This window comes from Sinocyclocheilus anshuiensis, unplaced genomic scaffold (genome assembly GCF_001515605.1).
Source record: "Sinocyclocheilus anshuiensis isolate Anshui unplaced genomic scaffold, SAMN03320099.WGS_v1.1 scaffold1237, whole genome shotgun sequence".
In the NCBI taxonomy this organism is placed as follows: domain Eukaryota; kingdom Metazoa; phylum Chordata; class Actinopteri; order Cypriniformes; family Cyprinidae; genus Sinocyclocheilus; species Sinocyclocheilus anshuiensis.
This window is the reverse complement of record NW_015553581.1, coordinates 538,837-558,881: the sequence shown is the minus strand read 5'-3', so window position 1 is coordinate 558,881 and position 20,045 is coordinate 538,837. Positions and strand designations below refer to the sequence as shown.

Sequence of the window (20,045 nt, the reverse complement as noted above, 5' to 3'; positions counted from 1 at the left end):
ATCTGCTTCGTCATGCCTGGAGCTGATCCGTGCTGGTTGCTGAGGAAATACATCAACTTCGCGCTGTGGATCAGCTTTCACCATGGAGTCCAGCCCAGGGTCGTCACATGTGGTTGGCGCAAGCCCGCCAGACGCTCCTGCGTTGAATCCGCCGATGGATCTCACTCTAGGCCTCCGGCCTCCGCTCACTCAAGGCCGCGGTGTGTGACGCTTTTTCGTTGTGAAAGAGAAACTACTTTGTTTGGCCTTCCAAAAGAGGACACGACTAGAAATCAGTGGTTAAGTTGTATTTACAACACTGTTCCAGAACAGTTTAACCCAAATATTCAGATGTGTCCAACGCATTTTATGGAGGACTGTTTCCTGATCCTGGGAGAGTAGACTACAATGCCGGCTGTTCTGACTCACAGACTGTAAGTACGTTTTTTATATTTAAAGAATTTGCCACTGATGATTCAAACACGAGTTTTTTGGGCAGTGTAGAGTAGCACTTGCTGTTTGTCATTTCTCCGATCACAAATGCAGACATGGTTTTATGTTACGCTCCGGCCTGACAATGCATCACAATATGGTAAGCGTAACATTTCCGTCAAACGCTTGAGGTATTCGGCCAATCACAACGCACTGGATAGCTGGCCAATCAGAGCACACATCGCTTTTTCAGAACGATGAGCTTTGTAAAAATCGACGCGTTTCAGAAAGGCGGAGCATAGAGGAGAAACAATAATGTACAGTATGTGGAAAATAATGTGTTTTTTTAACCTTAAACCGCATAAAGACATTTCATTACACCAAATACACAAACTAATGTTCTTTTTAGCAACATCATATGACCCCATTAAGCTTTATTTTATACACTGTCTTTTTATGCTCACATCAGATGTCACTCATCAAAATAATGTAGAGACATGCAGAGCTCTAATTGGGCCTATACAACACAGAAAGAACAATAAATATTGACACACTGAAAGCAGTGGACTGAGTTTTTTTTGTTTTTTTTGACAGGATGATTAAAGGTCAAATTCAATTAAGCCCTAAATGATCAACAGGTTAATAAAGATACTACTCAAAGCACAAATGAATAGGATTGGAGAGTTGTGAGCTGAGAGCTTCGATTCACATCATGTCAAAGAATTTTCACCAGAATGTGTAGTTTATTCCACTACATGCCATCCGTATTCCCTGCTTTACCACCCTCTACTTTCTCTCTTCAATAGCTGAAGTGTAAAATGTGGAGCTGAGCAGTGCGAGAGCTAATAAGGTCCAGTGGGAAACCACAAACATTAATGAAGTCTACTAAAAACTCATATGAACTTCTCAAACTGGTCTAATCGTCTATACTAAATAATTTCTTTTTGACATCTCTCAATCCATCCATAACAACAAATCATATCACTTCTTAAAATATTTTCCTATTGCAAATATAGACTGTTTCACATAGTCTGCTTTAAAGTTGCTCCTACTTTTGTTGGTCCTACTAAGGTACATTAAAAAAATTATGTACATAATAAATCACTCTTGCAGAGTAGCGTTACATTTTCAACCATATTCTGTTCTCAAAATCAAATAGGAACAAGAATCACGAACTATAAAGTCATGCTGTATTTTATCACTTAACATCAGAACAACTTACTGGATGTATTTTTCAACCCTAGCAACTATGATCTAATGAGCCAGAGAAATATACTCTTAAGAAACCGTCAGTCAAAGTTTTAAGTTACATGTCTCTCGAAAGGTGAAGTGAGTGTATATGCTCAGCGATCAAACATGGGCTGCTGTAGAGCTACGGTGAGTACCAGAATAAGCGTGCCATAGCGCTCATTTCTGAGGCAGCAGCTTTGGGCTCTGTGTGATTGATGTTGAGGTCTATAGAGCAGATCATCTCCCTCAGCCCTCACATTAACATACCGAGTAACAGGCATACAGCTACAAAGCTCAGATCCATTTTTAAAACACACTCCAGCAGTGAGAAGATGATTTTTTTATTTATGATTAAGAATAAGTTATTCAATAAGCCAATAGCTCTGGCTATCGCTGGTGTCCGATAGTTATTAATTAATTGATTTACAATTGTAACAAGTTGTGAATTTCTTTTTTTGCATTTTTGGCACCAATGAAACTGTGTTTGGTTTAGCAATTATTTATTTTCCTCTTTAAATCTGGACCTTATTAAATTTCACAGAATTTTTCAGACAGATTGCATAGTTTTTCCCTTAATCTCTTCCTTACATACTCTTCATGTACGTTTAATTATCTGCATTCTTTGCCCTTAAGTGGTTTAGCTGATGGTCCCCACCTGCAATGTGTGAGAATAATTCAAATGATCAAAATATTTACCTGCTTTCTAGCAGGTAAACCACACTGGCCAGAATAGTGGGTGTGAGGTGTTTCATTAGGTGTGTGTGTGTGTGTGTGTGTGTGTGTGTGTGTGTGTTTCAGTAGACTGACATTTAAATTGTAAACGTTACCTTTTCAAAACATGTTGATACTGCAATAAAAAAATGCAGATATTAAGAAAAATAGATCTGGAAAGAGTTATGTACTCACAGGAATTTTTAGCTTAGCTTTTTCCACATGGATTTAGTTGTGTGATTGTAACAAGAAATCCAATCAGATAAAAGGTTGTCTGCATTTTGTACACTGAGTCACTGTTGCCGAACTTTAATATGTAAATCAATATACTGTACATATGTTTTAATTGTTAAAGGTGACAACATACATAATTATCATTTTATAAAACAAAAGCTGGATTAGAATCGAGAAACCAATTTTTTTTGTCTGAGAATAAGTCACGTTGAAGGTTTTGCATGCAGTGAATTACTATACTTTCAGGAACCAGCCTATGGATTTTTTTTCTCTGCCCTATAGGAAAGTTTCTGATAGCTGAAACCCTCCGCAATTACATCCAGTGACCAATCAAAAGCAAGACGCAAAGGAAAACAAACCCTGTGATTGGTCTAAACTGCTACTGGTTTCAAGGCGCCCCGCATAGAGGGCCAGTGAATCTGAATGAGGGGTGTGTAGAAACCGACGGCACATTATTGTTGTGCGCCTCACTTGCGCTCAAACCTTCCAATCACTGAGAAGCGCGTCTACTGAGCGCACACGAGACACGCGAGGAAAGCACACTCTGCTCAAGATATCCGACTGAAGTTTTCCAGCAGCGACACGACTCTCTCAAATGCAGCTCTAAAGTCATTGGATACACAGACTTACACGCAGGATTTGGAGAGCCGGGCGGAAAACTTTAAATAACAGTCGGAAGATTCTCTCACAAACATTCAAGAAGAAAAAAAGGAAAAAGAAAACGATGCGCTCGTTGTGGATTTAGTTTGGATGTATTTTCGCACTTGGTGACTTTTTGTTAGGGTTTTCTTCCCGAATCCACTCATTTGCCTAACATGATTGCTTTTAGACCACGAGTGTCGTGACAGGAGCTCAAACGAGGAGTTTTTGTTCGTTTAAACGCATACGAACTGGTCACAGAAACTTTTTCTCGGAACAGCCGCAACCTCATTTCTTTCGGAGCGAATCACCCAAATAACGGCTCTCCTCAAAATGCAACACTGTAGTGGGATTACTCGATATTTTCTTCTATTTCTCACCCTGGCCCTGCAGCCGTCCGGCGGCCAGTATCACGGAGAGAAGGGCATCTCCATTCCCGAGCACGGTTTCTGCCAGCCCATATCGATACCTCTCTGTACGGACATCGCCTACAATCAGACCATCATGCCGAACCTTTTGGGTCACACCAATCAGGAGGACGCCGGACTGGAGGTGCACCAGTTCTACCCCCTAGTGAAAGTGCAGTGCTCCATGGACCTCAAGTTCTTCCTCTGCTCCATGTACGCGCCGGTTTGCACGGTGCTCGAGCAAGCCATCCCACCGTGTCGCACCCTGTGCGAGCGCGCGAGACAAGGCTGCGAGGCCCTCATGAACAAGTTCGGCTTCCAGTGGCCCGAGCGCCTGCGCTGCGAGAACTTCCCGGTGCATGGCGCGGGGGAGATCTGCGTGGGTCAGAACACCTCGGACGCGGGAAGCCCGACCTCAAACCCGACGCCCTACGTCCCAGAACTGATCACATTGCAGCCGAACGTGGTCAGACCAAGCCAGCAGTTCACATGTCCACTGCAGCTCAAAGTGCCCACTTATCTCAAGTACCACTTCATGGGCGAAAAGGACTGCGGGGCGCCATGTGAGCCCACTAGACCCAACGGACTGATGTATTTTAGAGAGGAAGAGGTCAAATTTGGCCGGCTCTGGGTGGGCATTTGGGCCATTTTGTGCTGTGTTAGTACACTGTTCACTGTTCTCACGTACTTAGTGGACATGAGGCGGTTTCGTTACCCGGAGAGGCCAATTATCTTCCTCTCCGGGTGTTACTTCATGGTGGCTGTTGCTTACGCGGCTGGTTTTTTCCTTGAAGACAAAGTCGTTTGCATTGACAAATTCAACGATGATGGTTTCAAGACCGTCGCGCAGGGCACGAAAAAAGAGGGCTGCACTATCCTCTTCATGATCCTCTATTTCTTCGGCATGGCCAGTTCAATCTGGTGGGTCATTCTGTCCCTCACGTGGTTCCTCTCTGCGGGAATGAAGTGGGGTCATGAAGCCATTGAGGCCAACTCTCAGTATTTCCACCTGGCCGCTTGGGCTGTCCCAGCGGTTAAGACCATCACCATCCTCGCCATGGGCCAAGTGGATGGTGACATTCTCACCGGGGTGTGCTACGTTGGCATCTACAACGTGGACTCTCTGCGTGGCTTCGTCTTGGCGCCCCTCTTCGTCTACCTCTTCATTGGCACCTCGTTCCTCCTGGCCGGCTTCGTGTCGCTTTTCCGCATCAGAACCATCATGAAGCACGACGGCACCAAGACGGAGAAGCTGGAGAAGCTGATGGTGCGCATCGGCGTGTTTAGCGTGCTCTACACGGTTCCCGCTACCATCGTGATCGCGTGCTACTTCTACGAGCAGGCTTTCCGCGAGCAGTGGGAGAAGACCTGGCACATGCAAACGTGTAAGCGGTTCGCTGTCCCTTGCCCAGTCAACAACTTCGCCCCCATGTCTCCAGACTTCACCGTATTCATGATAAAGTATCTGATGACCATGATCGTGGGAATCACCTCTGGATTTTGGATATGGTCTGGGAAAACTCTGCAGTCGTGGCGCAGGTTTTATAAAAGGCTCAGCAATAGCAACCAGGGCGAGACGACGGTATGAAAAAAGAGCGAGTCGACCTGATAGTTTTGGTCAGGATTTGACCATGCAACTTTTCTCTGAGATAATGTCTCGAGCGGAGACATGGCGAACTGTTACGCGAAAAGAGACTTATGGAGTGAGTTTTGTGGACACTATGTGTGCCTAGACGTTTCCAGAGTGGAAACGGACCATCAAGAACAGCATGAGTCTGTTTAACCATTGGGTTTTCTCATATATCTGTATGTATGTGAAAAAGACTATTTCTGTGTAACACGATATCATTTGCAGATGTGATCTCTGTAAACGGTACTGAATGATTTGCGCAACGCTCACAGTACTGTACCTGAAAATATTGGACGCGATTTGCCTTATACACATGTACCTTCCCTTGTTTTAACTTGGGACTTGTATGACTTTCGCAGCGCTCCGTCGACAATCATGCATACATTGGCACACATGGACCGTCAAGTACGCATTAGGATTGGGATACTTATATGCCTGTGTACAGCTGTGAATTTATGCAAGCTCCCTTTTAACGATGTAACGTGTAAATAATCACCTTTTCTGAAAGAATATATGTATTTATGAAAATAATCTTGCTGTTTTTTACTTGATTTTTTACATTTGGTAAGAGACCTTTGTATCTGTGCAGTGTCGCTGAATAAAATGATTAGATTTTTAACGGACTCATTTTACTTTACAAATGGCATTACAGTTTTTGTTTTCTACAAAACCTTTATCATTTTTTTTATATTTTCAAAACAAATACATAAAGACGTAAATCATGCAATGCTCTGTTAAAAATGTAAGCAAATCATAAAGTGCTCAGTGACTATTTTGTTGAGCCAAATGCGGCATTACAGTCCTGACTTGTAAAACGAAAATTACATTGTTAATGTAATTATAAATAAGACAGTCATCCTCAGTAAATTAGACCAAATACACTTGTGTAATTGTATTTACTGTACTAGTAAACAAATCAAAAAATATTTGTGTTTATTAGAGAAACTCCTGCAGCTGTACTGCGATGAAGCGGGGCTCTGGCGCCACCCACAGGCGACTCATATGTTGACTTTACAGTCTTATGAATGAACTGTAAGACCAAGTTTCAAAATACGTAACGAAAGATACGTTATACTTTATTTTAAGCATAAGTTTAGTTCATAATCACATGTTGTACATAATTCATCTCCTGTAGCCTACTACTAGAGAGCTTTAATATATTTAAACGCACTGCTTTGTTACAGCCTTGAAAGAAGTAGACAATATAAATGTGCATGCTGCAAAGGAAAATGAATCATCAACATACTATATTGCATTATATTATTATATTATATTGTGAATACAATAGAATACATATTTTATTTCATGAATCACATTCTGTAACAATAATTATGTTGTAAACTCGCTTGAATGTCTACAGTATAAGCGGTGTATACACACAAAGCAAAAATGTATCTTTAAGATGTTTAATAACTAACGGCAGATTAATACAGAAGTTGATACAAAAATACATGTTATATTATGCCAAAAGTGTCTGAAATAAACTGTAAATAGGATGCTCGCTGCTGCAGTAGTATCGCTAAGTTTAACATTTCATTTTACAGAAATTGTTACTGCGTCAATACTCAAAAAAATCCATAAAACATAAATAAATGAATAAAAACATAAATCATGAATTTTTAATCATTTCAATTTGCGCCAAAAATGATATAAAGATCAAAATGATATAAAGGATGGCATTTCTTATGACAATAGGAGGTTTAATCCACTACAATACTCAACACAGACTAAAAGGTTCAGAAAAAGCAAGAGCTCAGCGCAGAGGGTGTATGCAGGTTAACGTTAAGTATCCTAACATTTTGTCCTCATCAGCCTATTAAGCCCTGCAGGTGGCCAGACTAGAGTTCTGTTCACCATCAAAAAGTATGATCTCACAGAGCAATAAAATGATTCACCACATAACTCAAGGCACATGGAGATGTGGTTGAAGAGGCTAGTGTTGTGGTTCAGGTTGAATAAGTCTTCCCTCTACAGTAAATTTAAACTCGGTTTAAACCTCCAACCTCTTGGAGATCAGAGTATAGTTAAGCACAGGAGCTGGTAAAAAGATCACAACCAATGTACTGTTCCTAAAACAAGATTATTATCTGTGCCAGACACAATAACATCTGCTGTCATACATACATCACTACCAGTGTCTTTCTTTGTGTATTAATTTATTTTTGTTTTGTTTTGTGGCTAAACGGTCACGGTATCCTCTCACATTATTTAAGGACATCCTGCAAGTCTTTAGCTGTAAGGTTGAACAACTTCTCCTGTCTATTTGATTGATGCAGGGGTTTTATGTGAAGGAAGGAAAAGTCCATTTCTTGTGGCACAGTCAATAACACTAATTAAAGATGTGCTATCCTGGGCATATGACAGGAGTCACAGGACACGTTGTGCAGGAGACCCAGTTCAGGTTATTCACAAAAGCTGTGAGCTGTCATCTTCCTTTTGTTTGTATTTTAGGACGGGTTTAACTAAGGTAGTCAGAGTTGCTGGCCTGACCAGGAGGGGTAATTGCTTGGTTGCAACCAAGGCAACAAGAAAACAGTTCTCAGTCGAGGAGCTGTGGAGAGCCTGGCAACTGCAAAGCTCAGTAAACACAGTCATTCGTAACATGGGCCGAAATGATTCTGTAGCATGTAAAAGCAGCAGGCGGGGATGCTGAAAGAACACTCAAATGCATTCTGAATTACAGAGAAATGGTCGCTGAGGAGAGGGGAGCTGGGACTCAAACGGAGGTACGAGAACAAATGTTAGAACAAAAATTGCTGACTCTGAATAAGTTGTTATTGTTTAAAAAAAAAAACTGCGTTTTCTCTGAAACCTAAATTACCTAAATGTTCAAAAAGGGGGGTTTTACAATAGAAAAAAACCCAAAACATTTTGGGTTCCCCAAAGAACCTTTCATTGAAAAGTTCTTAAAAGAAACTTTTTTTTCTTTGTGTGAAGAACGTTTTAATAATCTGAGGTACTTTTTCCATTATAAAGAACCTGAATGGAAAGTTTCCATGAATGTTAAAAGCTCTTTGTGGAACCACAGATGCCAATAAAGAATCTTAATTTTTAAGAGGGAGTTTTATGGTTGCTATACATTATCAATATTCCAGATTAAAAAGACCTTTGATGTGATTTTAAAAACATGCTGTTCAGTACATGATAAGAACACAATCATGATAGGATTGTCTTTTTGCAGCATTCATTCAGAGGAATATTATCAACTCCACAATGAAAGATTTTGTCCTGTCATTGCTGAGTCGTGGGTATGGCCAAATTGTGCCAAATGAAGACGGTCATGATGGAAGACTGGAGGTCTGTTTTGAACCACAGGTAAATGTTTCTATAGGTCTATATAAGACCAGTTTCAATGAGTCAAAGATAACGTTTGATTTATTTGAACGCTCTTCCACACAGTCAATTGAAACATGATCTTTTCTTAACTAGGATTACTTCAACTGGAAATCCCAGCCTCCACTGCTGCGTCTTACCAGCAGTGGCCGTTTTTTTGGAGGACTGGAGCCTGTGCCTCCGAAAACCTACAGTACGAGGAGAGGGCCTCTTATTCTGTATTCAGAGGACCTTGCACTGGCATACCGATCTGGCCAGGTTAACAGGAAGAGAAAGGCTCCAAGCTGCCCAAAACAGGAAGCTGAGAAGCAGCTGCACACACTGCAAGACCTGACTGGAGCTATTTTGGCTTTTGGAAAAAAGGTAAATCGGAGCAGAAAAATGAATAAAAAAGTTCTATACCAATTCTACACTATTACCCTAGTGAAAAAAGTACACTTACAGTACACTTTAAAAAGAGTACTTATTTTCCGATATAATACACGTTAAAAGAATATACTTACGTGCAAACTGAATTTAATGTTTTTATGTTAACTGCAATTAAATTAAAATGTATTATAGTTCAAATTTATATTAAATGCAATTAGCTGAACTTTAAAGTGCTTTTTTCAACCAACTTAAGTAGGATTCAAGTACTTTATATTTATATTTTTATTGTCTTTTAAATCTGGCTAAATAAGCATTAAAAGTACACTAAAATACAATGTAATTTTTACTGAAATCAAAAATGATAAACAAAGTACTTTAAATTTGCGTAAATGCAAAATAAGTGTATTTCTTTAAATATGGCTAAAGAGTAATAAAACAATTAAAATATACTTTAAAGTGAAACTTTAGATAACATTTTAGATTAGAAAACTTTTGTTATGATGCATATTACCAGCATACTGACTGTTAATTAGTACTAATAAAGCACATATTACTGCATGATCATATTCTAGACCCCATAACCCTACCCAATAAGCAGCAAATAGGTAGTTTATGAATATATGTTCCCTAATCTAAAGTGTTACAAAAACTTCATTACAAAGGTGCAAAGTTCACTTTTTAAAAGTGTACTTAAAAGTGTTAAACACTTTCATGACTATGTTTCTAATGAACAATTAAGTGGCCTTTAATCTCTTTAACATTATTTTATCTGCAAGTACAGTTTTATTTTGTGTTCCACAAAGTAATGTTGTTAATGTTGTTGTTTATGCAGAGGTTGTGAAATTCTGGAAACATCATTCATTACTTGACTTAATGGTCAAGTTTAAATAACATTAGATGTTGAAAAGACTGCTGAACAGAACAGTCATCTGATTAATGTATCAGTTAACATACACGTACGTGACCGAGTACTGCATGAAACAGTTCCTTATCTGTCAAATTTCTTCAGTTAAGAGGCCCAGATCAACTACAAATGAACCATTGTGCAGATCTGCCTGAAGCTGCCTCCTGATTGCCGGAGAGCAAGAGAGGTGGGACGTAAACTTGAGGGATAGGCCAGTCCACAGTAAATCTTCCAGAATTTTACTGCCCAGAAAAGTTGAAACTCAGGTTCAGGTCAAGGTGAAGACTCGGTGGCGGTATTAGTTTACCGGTCCTGATTGCTGTACCTCTACTCTACTGGCCGGAGAGGTAACCCCATCTTGAAGGCAAATAGGTGAAATGTGGTGTTCATTTTACATTTCACTCCATAATCTTTCACTGAGCGCTTTAGCTGCACCTGGGCCAGGCAGATAACGCTGCCGTCAGTACGCAACACACACACACACACACATGCGGTCAGTCCTCAAGGTGTCTTCAATTTCCACACATTCCAGGTCAATCAAACTGGTGATTTACCCATAATGTGCCGTTTGACCTCCGTGAGATATGAGCTGCAAATCTTAATAAAGGTGTCCTGAGGGATTTTACATAAGCACACGGTCCATAATCTATCCAATTCCCGTCCACCACAATCTGCTAATGCTCCACAGCCCTTGACTGTTCCCTCATTATATGCACATTAATCCATCCTCTCTCCGTGCCCCCGAAAATCATCAGTCGACGCGGAAAGAGATCAAAAGGATCATCGAATCAGGTGTGCATTTTGAATGAGAAAAGTAAACTACACAGTGGCTTTGTTTTTTTACAATGTCCAACTTCCATCATAAAAACATAAACCCGCATGAACCATCAGAAGAGAAACTGCCTGAATACTCTGTGATCAACAGTAACTTCAATGACACCGAAAAACTGCTGCAGTATGTGACCAAAATGGCACCCTCTCGGGGCAAAAGGGGAATGATCCAGGTGATGAGAGCTGAATGCAGTAATCAGTGTGCTTACCTCATAGACATGAGGGCTTGGACAAGGATTTGGAGGTGTTCCAGGGAGAAGGGCCTTTGGTTGTGGGTGGCCCGTGTGAAGTCTCAATCTGTCACGTTTAACTACAGCAGAATTTAAACTACACAGGTGTGCTTCAGGGACTCAAAAATGGCCACCATAGTCATCCTCATGCAGCAACGCAATCTGAATTCAGACAAATAATGCTCATTATTACAGACATAACATCAGTATTATTGATCAAGCTAAATCTAAATATATTTTTGTTTAATAATAACAACTTGGAAAAAACTCAAACTAAAATAAAAATTGACAAAAAATTTTTTAGTTTTTGATACTTAGTATTTTATAACTTTTGAAACCTTTATAATCCACTGGGTTTTGACATTTTTAAATACAACTTTGGCAGCCCTAAAAAACAAAATGAAAACTTAACAAAACAAAAATTAAACCAAAAAGGCAAAATAAAATAAAATAAAAAAATGTGATTAAAATGTATAATCAGTAAAAGTATAATAACCTTCCACAACATACAAAAACAAAATAATATTTTAAATTAGAATATTTAATCATTTAAACATTTAATCTTTCAGAAACAAATACTGATCAAACAGAAAAAAAATTATGTTTGTAAGTCAAGAATAGAGTTGTGAATAGAGAACTTGAAAATTCCTTCACATTAACCAAGTACACTGTGCTATATTTTTATGGATGTTTCTTAGAGTGTATTGTAGCTTGTTTTTTTTTTTTTTAGACTCTTTTAGGAACTGATTTCAAAGCATTGGCACCTGGTTTCTCTTTATTATTGTTAAATTCATAAAACCCAGGAGATCAAAACATCTCAGTTCTCTTATATTCTTTTCAATCTATTGTAAGGTATTGCATCCAAAAGAATTCCAGTGGGACTTCCAGCTCGGCATTCACGTTTTCGTTTTCCGCCGACGTTTAATACAAAGAAGAGGCCACGTGCAGAGAAATCCATCATGCTAATTAAGACAAATGACCTTGAAAATAAGTGAACATTGTGTTTGAGCGGTTTCAAAAGAGATAGTTAGAGATAATGTGGAACATGTTTGGAGAGGCCTGAAAAATCATAAAGATGTAAAAAAAAAAAAAAAAAAATCAAACACGTGCTTTTTATATATGATTCTTTGTTTCCTTTTGTCAAAGGTTGGATCTCTTGCCGGTGTAACACACCCCTTATTGCCAGATAAACATGTTATACAGAACATCAACATGCATCACAGACCTGGAGAGAAGAACTATAATTCAAGCCAGGTTAAAGGTGAAACTCTCTAAACAATCCGGTCAATGTTTTATATATTTTAAAGGTATATATAATAAAGGGCAAAAATGCTTTCACATTATCTTTAATGGTATATTTAAAGTCATTTATTATTACTTAAAAATGGAAAATTTAAAACCAAACCAATCTGTCATCATTTACTCGTTTACTTATTCATGTAACAGTAAAGACATTAATAATATTACAAAAGATTTCTGTTTTAGGTAAATGCTGTTCTTTTGAACTTTCTATTCATTAAATAATCCTGGAAAAAACTAATCTTGGTTTCCACAAAAAAATTAAGCAGCTGAAAAAGCTTTGACAATAAGAAATGTTTCTTGAGCAGCAAATCAGCATATTCAAATGATTTCTGAAGGATCGTGTGACACTGAAAACTAGAGTAATGATGCTGAAAATTCAGTTTTGCATCACAGGAATAAATTACGTTTTAAAATATATTTCAATAGTAAACAGTTGTTCTAAATTGCGATAATATTTCACAATATTACGTTTTTTACTGTATTTTTGATCAAATAAATGCAGCCTGGTGAACAGCTTTTCTTTCAAAAACCTTTTTAAATCTTACAGACCCCAAACATTTGAAAAGTAACGTACATTACATATCTAGCATAAAATTATATTTCTCATTGTTTTTCAGGAGAAAACACTAATCAGATCAAATACCAGCCACATTTCCTCTGTTCCCCTCGGCCCAACAGGGCAGACCTGGGCCCTCTACCACCCATAACGGATGGTTTGGTACATGTACAAATCCCGGAGAAAACTCAGGCGGCATCAGGTAGAGTTCATAAAACACAAATGACACTAACGATCAGATAAACGTTGACTATTCAAAAGCAGTTCTTGATTAGATCAGCAAATCCTGTGCAGCACAGCAATGCCAGTGAACACAATGAACAAACTCAAAATATATTACAGTGTTTGTGCCAGTGTTTAGTTCAAATCCATTCAGACGGTGAATGTTTACATCTTTAAGAAACGCATATCAGATACCTGCCTCTGAATGCACTCCATTCATTCCGGGACTAAAAGCATTAAGTTTGGAAAATCCTTCCCATTGCCAAGAGGAAGAAAAAAACTGATTCCTAAAACGTAACCAGTACAACCACAAGCAGCTTCTTCAGCTTCTGCTCGTTGTGAAATATAATTGGACACACAGAATAATGGTTGTCCTTTAACTTAATGTCTATAATGATCTTGACTCCAGATGAACAAATGACCTTTAAGACCAAAGAACAGAAAGAGCAACTGAAAGAGAAGCCGAAAGAGAGAAAAAGACCAGGAAAGAGTCTCAGGATAGCGGCTGACACATGCAGAGCTCACATGAGTCCGATTCCTGAGACAGAACCTGCACATCGGACTGAAGATCAAACAGAGACTCCAGCAACCAAAAAAATCACCTCTACAGTATGTTCATCTGATTCTTTTCCTCTCTTTTCCAACAGTGACCTGAAATTCCCTCTAACCATTTAATTGACACTGTGCTTTTGGCATCATAAGACCAGACACTTGGAAAGGTCTACTCATAAGTAAACATCTGACCTTTAACAGCATCTGATTTCATTTTCTTGGTTAATCTCTGTCACTGATGTAATATACTGCTGTTTATGTGAAGAATTTGGCTTTTGAACCTTTACAATGAAAAATGTGGAGCAGAAATGCTAAGCCGAAGTACACTTTTTAGTCCATGTGTTTTTCCAAACTACGTGACCATAACTTCAAAACTCAGCTAAAGAGCTTTTCATTATTTTGCTCTGACATATACCAGATACTCCCACATCTGATCGACCATCATAAGGATCTAAACAACCATGGGAAGCGCAGCCGGATGGAGAGTGGAGGTGGTGTTGGAGAGATGTGCACTCTGAGGTCAGTGTATGTGGATTCGTCTTTGGAATGCAGCCCACTCTCACGGGTCAACTACTATGGTGGACACATGGAGGGATCCCGCCAGAGTAAGACAAGAACTAAATCAGTGTTTAGTGACCATTTAAAGTCCATAAAATCCATATATGACATCCTGATGCAAGCACGAAGTCATAAATCTGATGTTCTGCAAACTGTGTTTGTCTTAGTGAGATACTGCGGAGGTGAAACTCACATGAGGAGAGTGAATATAGAAACAGATCCCAGCTTCACCGTTTTCCACTTACTGCCCATTAACCAGAGTCCACTGGTCAACTCAAGCTCTGACATCACTTTAACAATGGTAAGAATTCAGCATTTGGCAATTACAATAAAAAAAAAATGTCTGAAGACACATTTATCTCAACCGTAAACTTAAACCGATGTACTTCTTATAAACAAACCTAAAAAATCTTCATCTCATTTTCCACTTTTAACTTCTGTGATGATAACATCTTGACAAAATTTGTTAAACATTTTCAAAATATTACTGAAATATGTATTGTAAGAACACCTGGGGCTCTTATTCAAACCTCAAATGTGCAAATATGCAAACCTCATCACTCTTTACTATAAATAAACCTACAAAAATCTCTTTTTGTTCTCTCTGTTCTCTACCTTTCTGCATTTTAACATCCACTCTAGTTTCTGTACTACTCCAGACTATGTTTCCACAATGTGATACTGCAGATATTGTTGATTATATTGAATAATATATATTATTATTATTGAACAATAATATTGAACAATTTATAAGAACAATTTTCTATTTGAATGTAATTTATTTCTGTGATGCAAAGCTGAATTTTCCACATCATTCTAATATGCGGATATTTCTTATTATCATCAATGTTAAAAACAGTTGTGCTGCTTAATATTTTTGTGGAAATTGTGATACATTTCCAGGATTTTTGATGAATAGGAAGTTCAAAAGAACAGCATTTATTTGAAGTAGAAATCTCTTGTAACATTTTAAATGTTACTTTTAATCAATTTAATGTATCTTTGTTGAAGAAAAGTATTAATAGTTGAAGGTAATTAATAATTTAAGTGTTTAATCGTCATGTCATAGCTACGCAAAGATTTGATTTCAAAAACAGTATCATAGCTATTTAACTATTTCTTATGATTTTAAATCTGTATTTAACCTCAGAACGATCTAAAAGTAAAAAGAGGTTTAAAGTCTGATTCAAAAAAAAAAACTTGCATGTAATTCTTTTGGAACTGTCTTGAAGAATCAAACAGAAATAAAAGAGAAAAAAAGCAGCTGTGAGAATTTACCAAAAAGGGACCTACACGTACATCTCCCTGACATCAAAGTGGGAACTACATATGAAAACCCCTCGGAGAGACGCATGCACAACAAAGCGCTGCTGCTTTTCCCTGCACAAACAGAACATACAGACACCCATCAGCCAGAAGGTACGCAACATCACATTGCATACTATTACCAATAAATACAGCATAACATGTTAGTTCATCATGTCGCATTTCACTAACCATTCTTTCTTTATTGTGCCTCAGATGACCTCCACAGAACTCCTGTAAAAGAGACTGAGCCACGTGGTGATTTGGAGCATGCAGTGGGGATAGACCAAAGAAAACAGGACCCTCTCTCTGACAGCAAGTGCAGGATTATAGAGATGGACCTCAGACATGTCATGTGGTCTGATGATCTAGAAAAAGGAGGTAATGATAGATTTATTTATTATTCAGGTTTAACAAAGCACAGCTGCTGATTCACATATGACTCACAACATATTTGCTGAAAGATATATGACGACTCATGATGCATGAGCTTTACAAAAACAATCCATCATAGCAAGATCATTTTTGTGATATTATCTTTTTGAATATAAACCTTTATTGCCCAGTGCTGTACAACTGAAGCATTAACCAACAAACTCAAAAACTGGTGCTGGAATTCAATGCAAACTCAAAAACGTGTCAAACATTTTCAGAAGACAAAACAGATCTAATATTCCTGAAATACATATTGTAAGAACACCTGGGGCTCTTATTCAAGCACAAAACTCAAAATGACTCACCCTGAAAGTCAACGGCAGTGCGGTATTGAAAACTGGTGAAGTGATGAAAAAATACAAGCACACTGCCAAGACTCTGACTTGAACATGTAAACACATTACCAATGAGTTTGGAATCAAGTGATCCTGCTAGAATTTTATAATAAAATTCAAAAACACAATAGTTCAAAACAATACAGTTTAAATGTACTTTTACAGTAATTGTTCGATTTAAAATAAATAAATAAATAAATTCAGTATTGGGGTGTACTGGCCTGTCACACTTTATGGTGGATAAAGGTAAATTAATTAAATGAGTGGAATGAACAAATTCAACTGAAATTAAGTTTTCTTCTTGAATATATTTTAAAATTTAATTTATTCCTGTGATGCAAAGCTGAATTTTCAGCATCATTACTCCAGTCTTCAGTGTCACATGATCCTTCAGAAATCATTCTAATATGCTTGGTTAAATGTCATTTCCTTGAGTGACAGCTTAATTATTTATTGACCCTTCACTGGCCATAGCACAATCTAACACAAATAATGTTTATTTAAAATGTATGATTATTTAAATAAAATGTAACATTAAGGTTAAATTGATTAACAATAGTTAATGCATTAGGTATCATGAACTAACAATGAACAATATTTTTAAGTTTAATTTAAGATTAAGTTTAATTTTTAAATTTTAAGTTTAAGTGTATTGTGGCCTAGTGGTTAGAGAGTCAGACTCGTAATCCAAAGGGTTCGAGTCTCGGTACTGGCAAAGACTGTAGGTGAGGGGAGTGAATGTACAGTGCTCTCTTCCACCTTCAAAACCACGACCCTTGAGCAAGGCACCGCAGCAAAAATGGCTGCCCACTGCTCCGGGTGTGTGTTCACGGTGTGTGTGTTTGTTCACTACTCACTGGTCTGTGTTTGCACTTGGATGGGATAAATGGGATGGGTCCCATACATCCCGAGTATGGGACACCATACTTGGCCACATGTCACATCAATAAAGAAAAAAAAATTACATTTTGAAATTAATGCTGCAAAAGTACTTAAATTAATAAAAAAGTTATAAAAGTATTGTGATACCTAATGCATTGACTAATATTAATATATTAATTAATTAAACCTTACTTTTGTCATGTTTTGTTTGTGTTTTTCAGTTTAGTGAAACTAAACTGAAAAAAGATTTATATATCTTATTTTGATATTACCCTTATTCCTTCCTCTGTTTGAGTTTGATTATCACCATGGTTACTGATTATGTTCATCACCTGTGTCTTGTTTAGCTGCTCATTATCTCATCCTTGTGTCTTTTGTTTCCTTGGTTCTTCATCCGAGCTTGTCAATATATAACTGTTGATTTGCATTGTACCCGGGGTTTCTCCTTTGCTCCCTTTAATAGTGTGCTTTCTGTTTTGCCTAATAAAAATACCTCTTGCAAATAGATCCTCACCTCAACTCTCTTTGCCTGAACCATACTGTGACAAATTTAAAGTCCTACCAATTTCTCATTTTCTTTCTTTTTTCTTGTTTTTTTTTTTAACCATCTAATTTTTCATTCTGCTGACCACCTTTCCTCTTCTCATTAGTTCACACATACTCTCCTCAAACGAGGCTTAAATAAGCTGTAAGCTCCAGGGCTGCAGTGGCTCATACAGTGAAGCAGTGCTAATGGTGGTGGTAGAGCGCAGCCCCCCTCTGAGGGCCGAGCACCTCTTCATGTGTGGCTCAGCTTGTGCTTGGCTGCAGCTAAATTAAGTCTTTAGACAGGCAGAGCAGTGGGGAGTGAGAACAGGGGTGGTGGGAGATCTCAGGGGCTGATACGGTAAATAACAACACAGAGGCTAAGGTTCAGTTGTCCATTAGCACTCAGGGACCCAGGCACAACAAGCCTCTATGAAAACACTGCACTGCTGTAGATTCAACCTGAGCATTTCTGCAGTCATTTCTTGTTCAGTTTGAGCTTGTTTAACTATTGCTACTGAAGAACTGAAGTGAATCCTTTACCTTTAATTCCCTTAGATCAACATCCCCCTCTTGGTCCATTGCCCCCCCTGGTAGGCCGGAGGGGTCCAGGTAAACAGAGCTCCATGGCGGTGTACAGACAGAACCTACATGACCCTGCAGACACAACAGAAACACAAACAGGAATCACTAGAGGTTGTCTCCCTCTGGAGCTCAGAGGTAACAGCATGCTTCATAAAGGCCTACCACTTGTTAAGTCTGACATCAAGTGTCACGGTTTCTGGGTCCAAACATTCAATCAGATGCTAAAAGCAAACAACAAACCATGCTAATATACACGCACAGTGTGCTGTAATACTACAGAAAAATCATGATTCTAACCTTTGTCTCCATACTGAAATCTCAGTGATTCAGCTTTTATGAATCATTAAAATATTGGTGTCTAGGACGCTGTGACCCTGGAGACTGTAGTTTAAACCACGAGTTTTTAAAAACTTAGCTTAAATGTGTGATACTGTACTATAAAATAAATAATACAACTATTTTATAGATTCAAAATATCTATATAATAGTCAAATGTAACAATACACATATATCTGTAGTATAAAGGATTCTAAAGCTGTGCATGTAAACTTTTTTTTGATTGAAATGCTGTTGATTTGTCCATATTGTGCATTTCAGCATATACTCAAACATACAAAAATGCGTGTGTAAACATGCCTATTAATACTATTGAGATCAGACTGCTGTTCATCATATTGATTATGAACATAAATTTTGACAACACATTTTTGTGAAATGTTTTGCTTGTGATATCTATGCCACTTAGGTCAATGTTTCTAATGCAATGACATGCATACGTTTTTACATGTGACTTATGTGCTTAATCTTGGAGCCCCTGTATGTAGAGCACTGTCTGCTTTTTCCTTTTTTAGGTTTGTTAAGTCTCACTGTTTGAATCTCTGTGTTTGTCAGAATGGCAGGGAGGCCAAGCGTTGGGCACCTTAATAATGGGTCCTGATGGTGAAATCATACCCTTGTCTCTCTGGGATCCCGCAGTTGACACTAAGGACCACCCAATAATGGGTGATGTCACACAAGGTCACGGTAATTGAGGCTTTACTTGGTTTTATATTGTGCTCAACCAAATACACACAGAGCACAGAAATGTCTATACCGGCTTTTACTCGCAGGGCTCTTAAGGAAAAGAAAAAAAAACACATTAAAATGTTCACAAGACGTTATTCTCAACGACGTGTGTTATTAGAGTTATTATGTTGTAAATGTAACTTGTTGTCAGGGGAGTCTGTGTTAGTGTTCTACAACGACAGAGTAGACGATGGGTGAAAGTTCAGGTCAAATAAAGGGAAGCACAGCAGACAAAACAAAAAAAGAGAGCATAGGAGGTCTGTAACAGACAGAGATTATGTTAACATGAAGAATGTACCTCTTTGTTTCTAGTTCTTAAGGTTGTGACTTCTGAGGGAGATTTGAAACAGCCTTGGACAATCCTTATAGAGGACCACGACACAGATGAAGGTTAGCGTTTCCTATCCAAAGAACAGGAAAAATTTAATATGGAGTGTGCAGATGGTTAATATGGAACAATTTGCATATACATATTACATATAATAATAGTAGTAATAATACAGTTGTGTCTTATATTTGTGTATTATACACAACCTTTCAAAAGTCTGGGGTCGGTACGTTTTTTACATTTTTTGAAAGAAGTCTAATGACCACAAAGGATGCATTTATTTGATTAAAAATAGAGTTAAAACTATAATATAGTGAAATATTATTAAGATTTAAAATAGCTGTTTTCTATTTAAATATATTTTCAAATGTATTTTTTTTTCCTGTGATGGTAAAGCTGAATTTTCAGCAGTCTTTACTCCAGTTTTCAGTGTCACATGATCCTTCAGAAATCGTTTCATAATGCT

The 20,045-nt window shown here is 38.0% G+C and overlaps 2 protein-coding genes across 2 annotated transcripts in view; both read left to right on the top strand.

Annotated features, from left to right (window-relative positions):
* Nucleotides 1-3,082: 3,082 nt before the first annotated feature.
* Nucleotides 3,083-5,795, top strand: LOC107668396 (frizzled-7-A). The gene has a single exon (XM_016460259.1). It carries the CDS (start codon nt 3,559-3,561, stop codon nt 5,218-5,220), a length of 1,662 nt encoding a protein of 553 aa, XP_016315745.1. The 5' UTR covers nt 3,083-3,558; the 3' UTR covers nt 5,221-5,795.
* A 2,121-nt stretch (nt 5,796-7,916) lies between these two features.
* The window catches only part of LOC107668397 (trichohyalin-like), a 29,415-nt gene continuing 17,286 nt past the window's right edge, over nt 7,917-20,045 (top strand). Inside the window, exons 1-14 of the mRNA XM_016460260.1 lie at nt 7,917-7,988; nt 8,444-8,577; nt 8,692-8,958; nt 9,450-9,458; nt 12,076-12,190; nt 12,849-12,989; nt 13,419-13,618; nt 13,980-14,166; nt 14,287-14,420; nt 15,352-15,538; nt 15,641-15,805; nt 18,160-18,321; nt 19,078-19,209; nt 19,564-19,641. Coding sequence (XP_016315746.1) covers nt 8,476-8,577; nt 8,692-8,958; nt 9,450-9,458; nt 12,076-12,190; nt 12,849-12,989; nt 13,419-13,618; nt 13,980-14,166; nt 14,287-14,420; nt 15,352-15,538; nt 15,641-15,805; nt 18,160-18,321; nt 19,078-19,209; nt 19,564-19,641 — 1,879 coding nt within the window. The 5' untranslated portion in view covers nt 7,917-7,988; nt 8,444-8,475. The remainder of the gene's footprint in view (nt 7,989-8,443; nt 8,578-8,691; nt 8,959-9,449; nt 9,459-12,075; nt 12,191-12,848; nt 12,990-13,418; nt 13,619-13,979; nt 14,167-14,286; nt 14,421-15,351; nt 15,539-15,640; nt 15,806-18,159; nt 18,322-19,077; nt 19,210-19,563; nt 19,642-20,045) is intronic.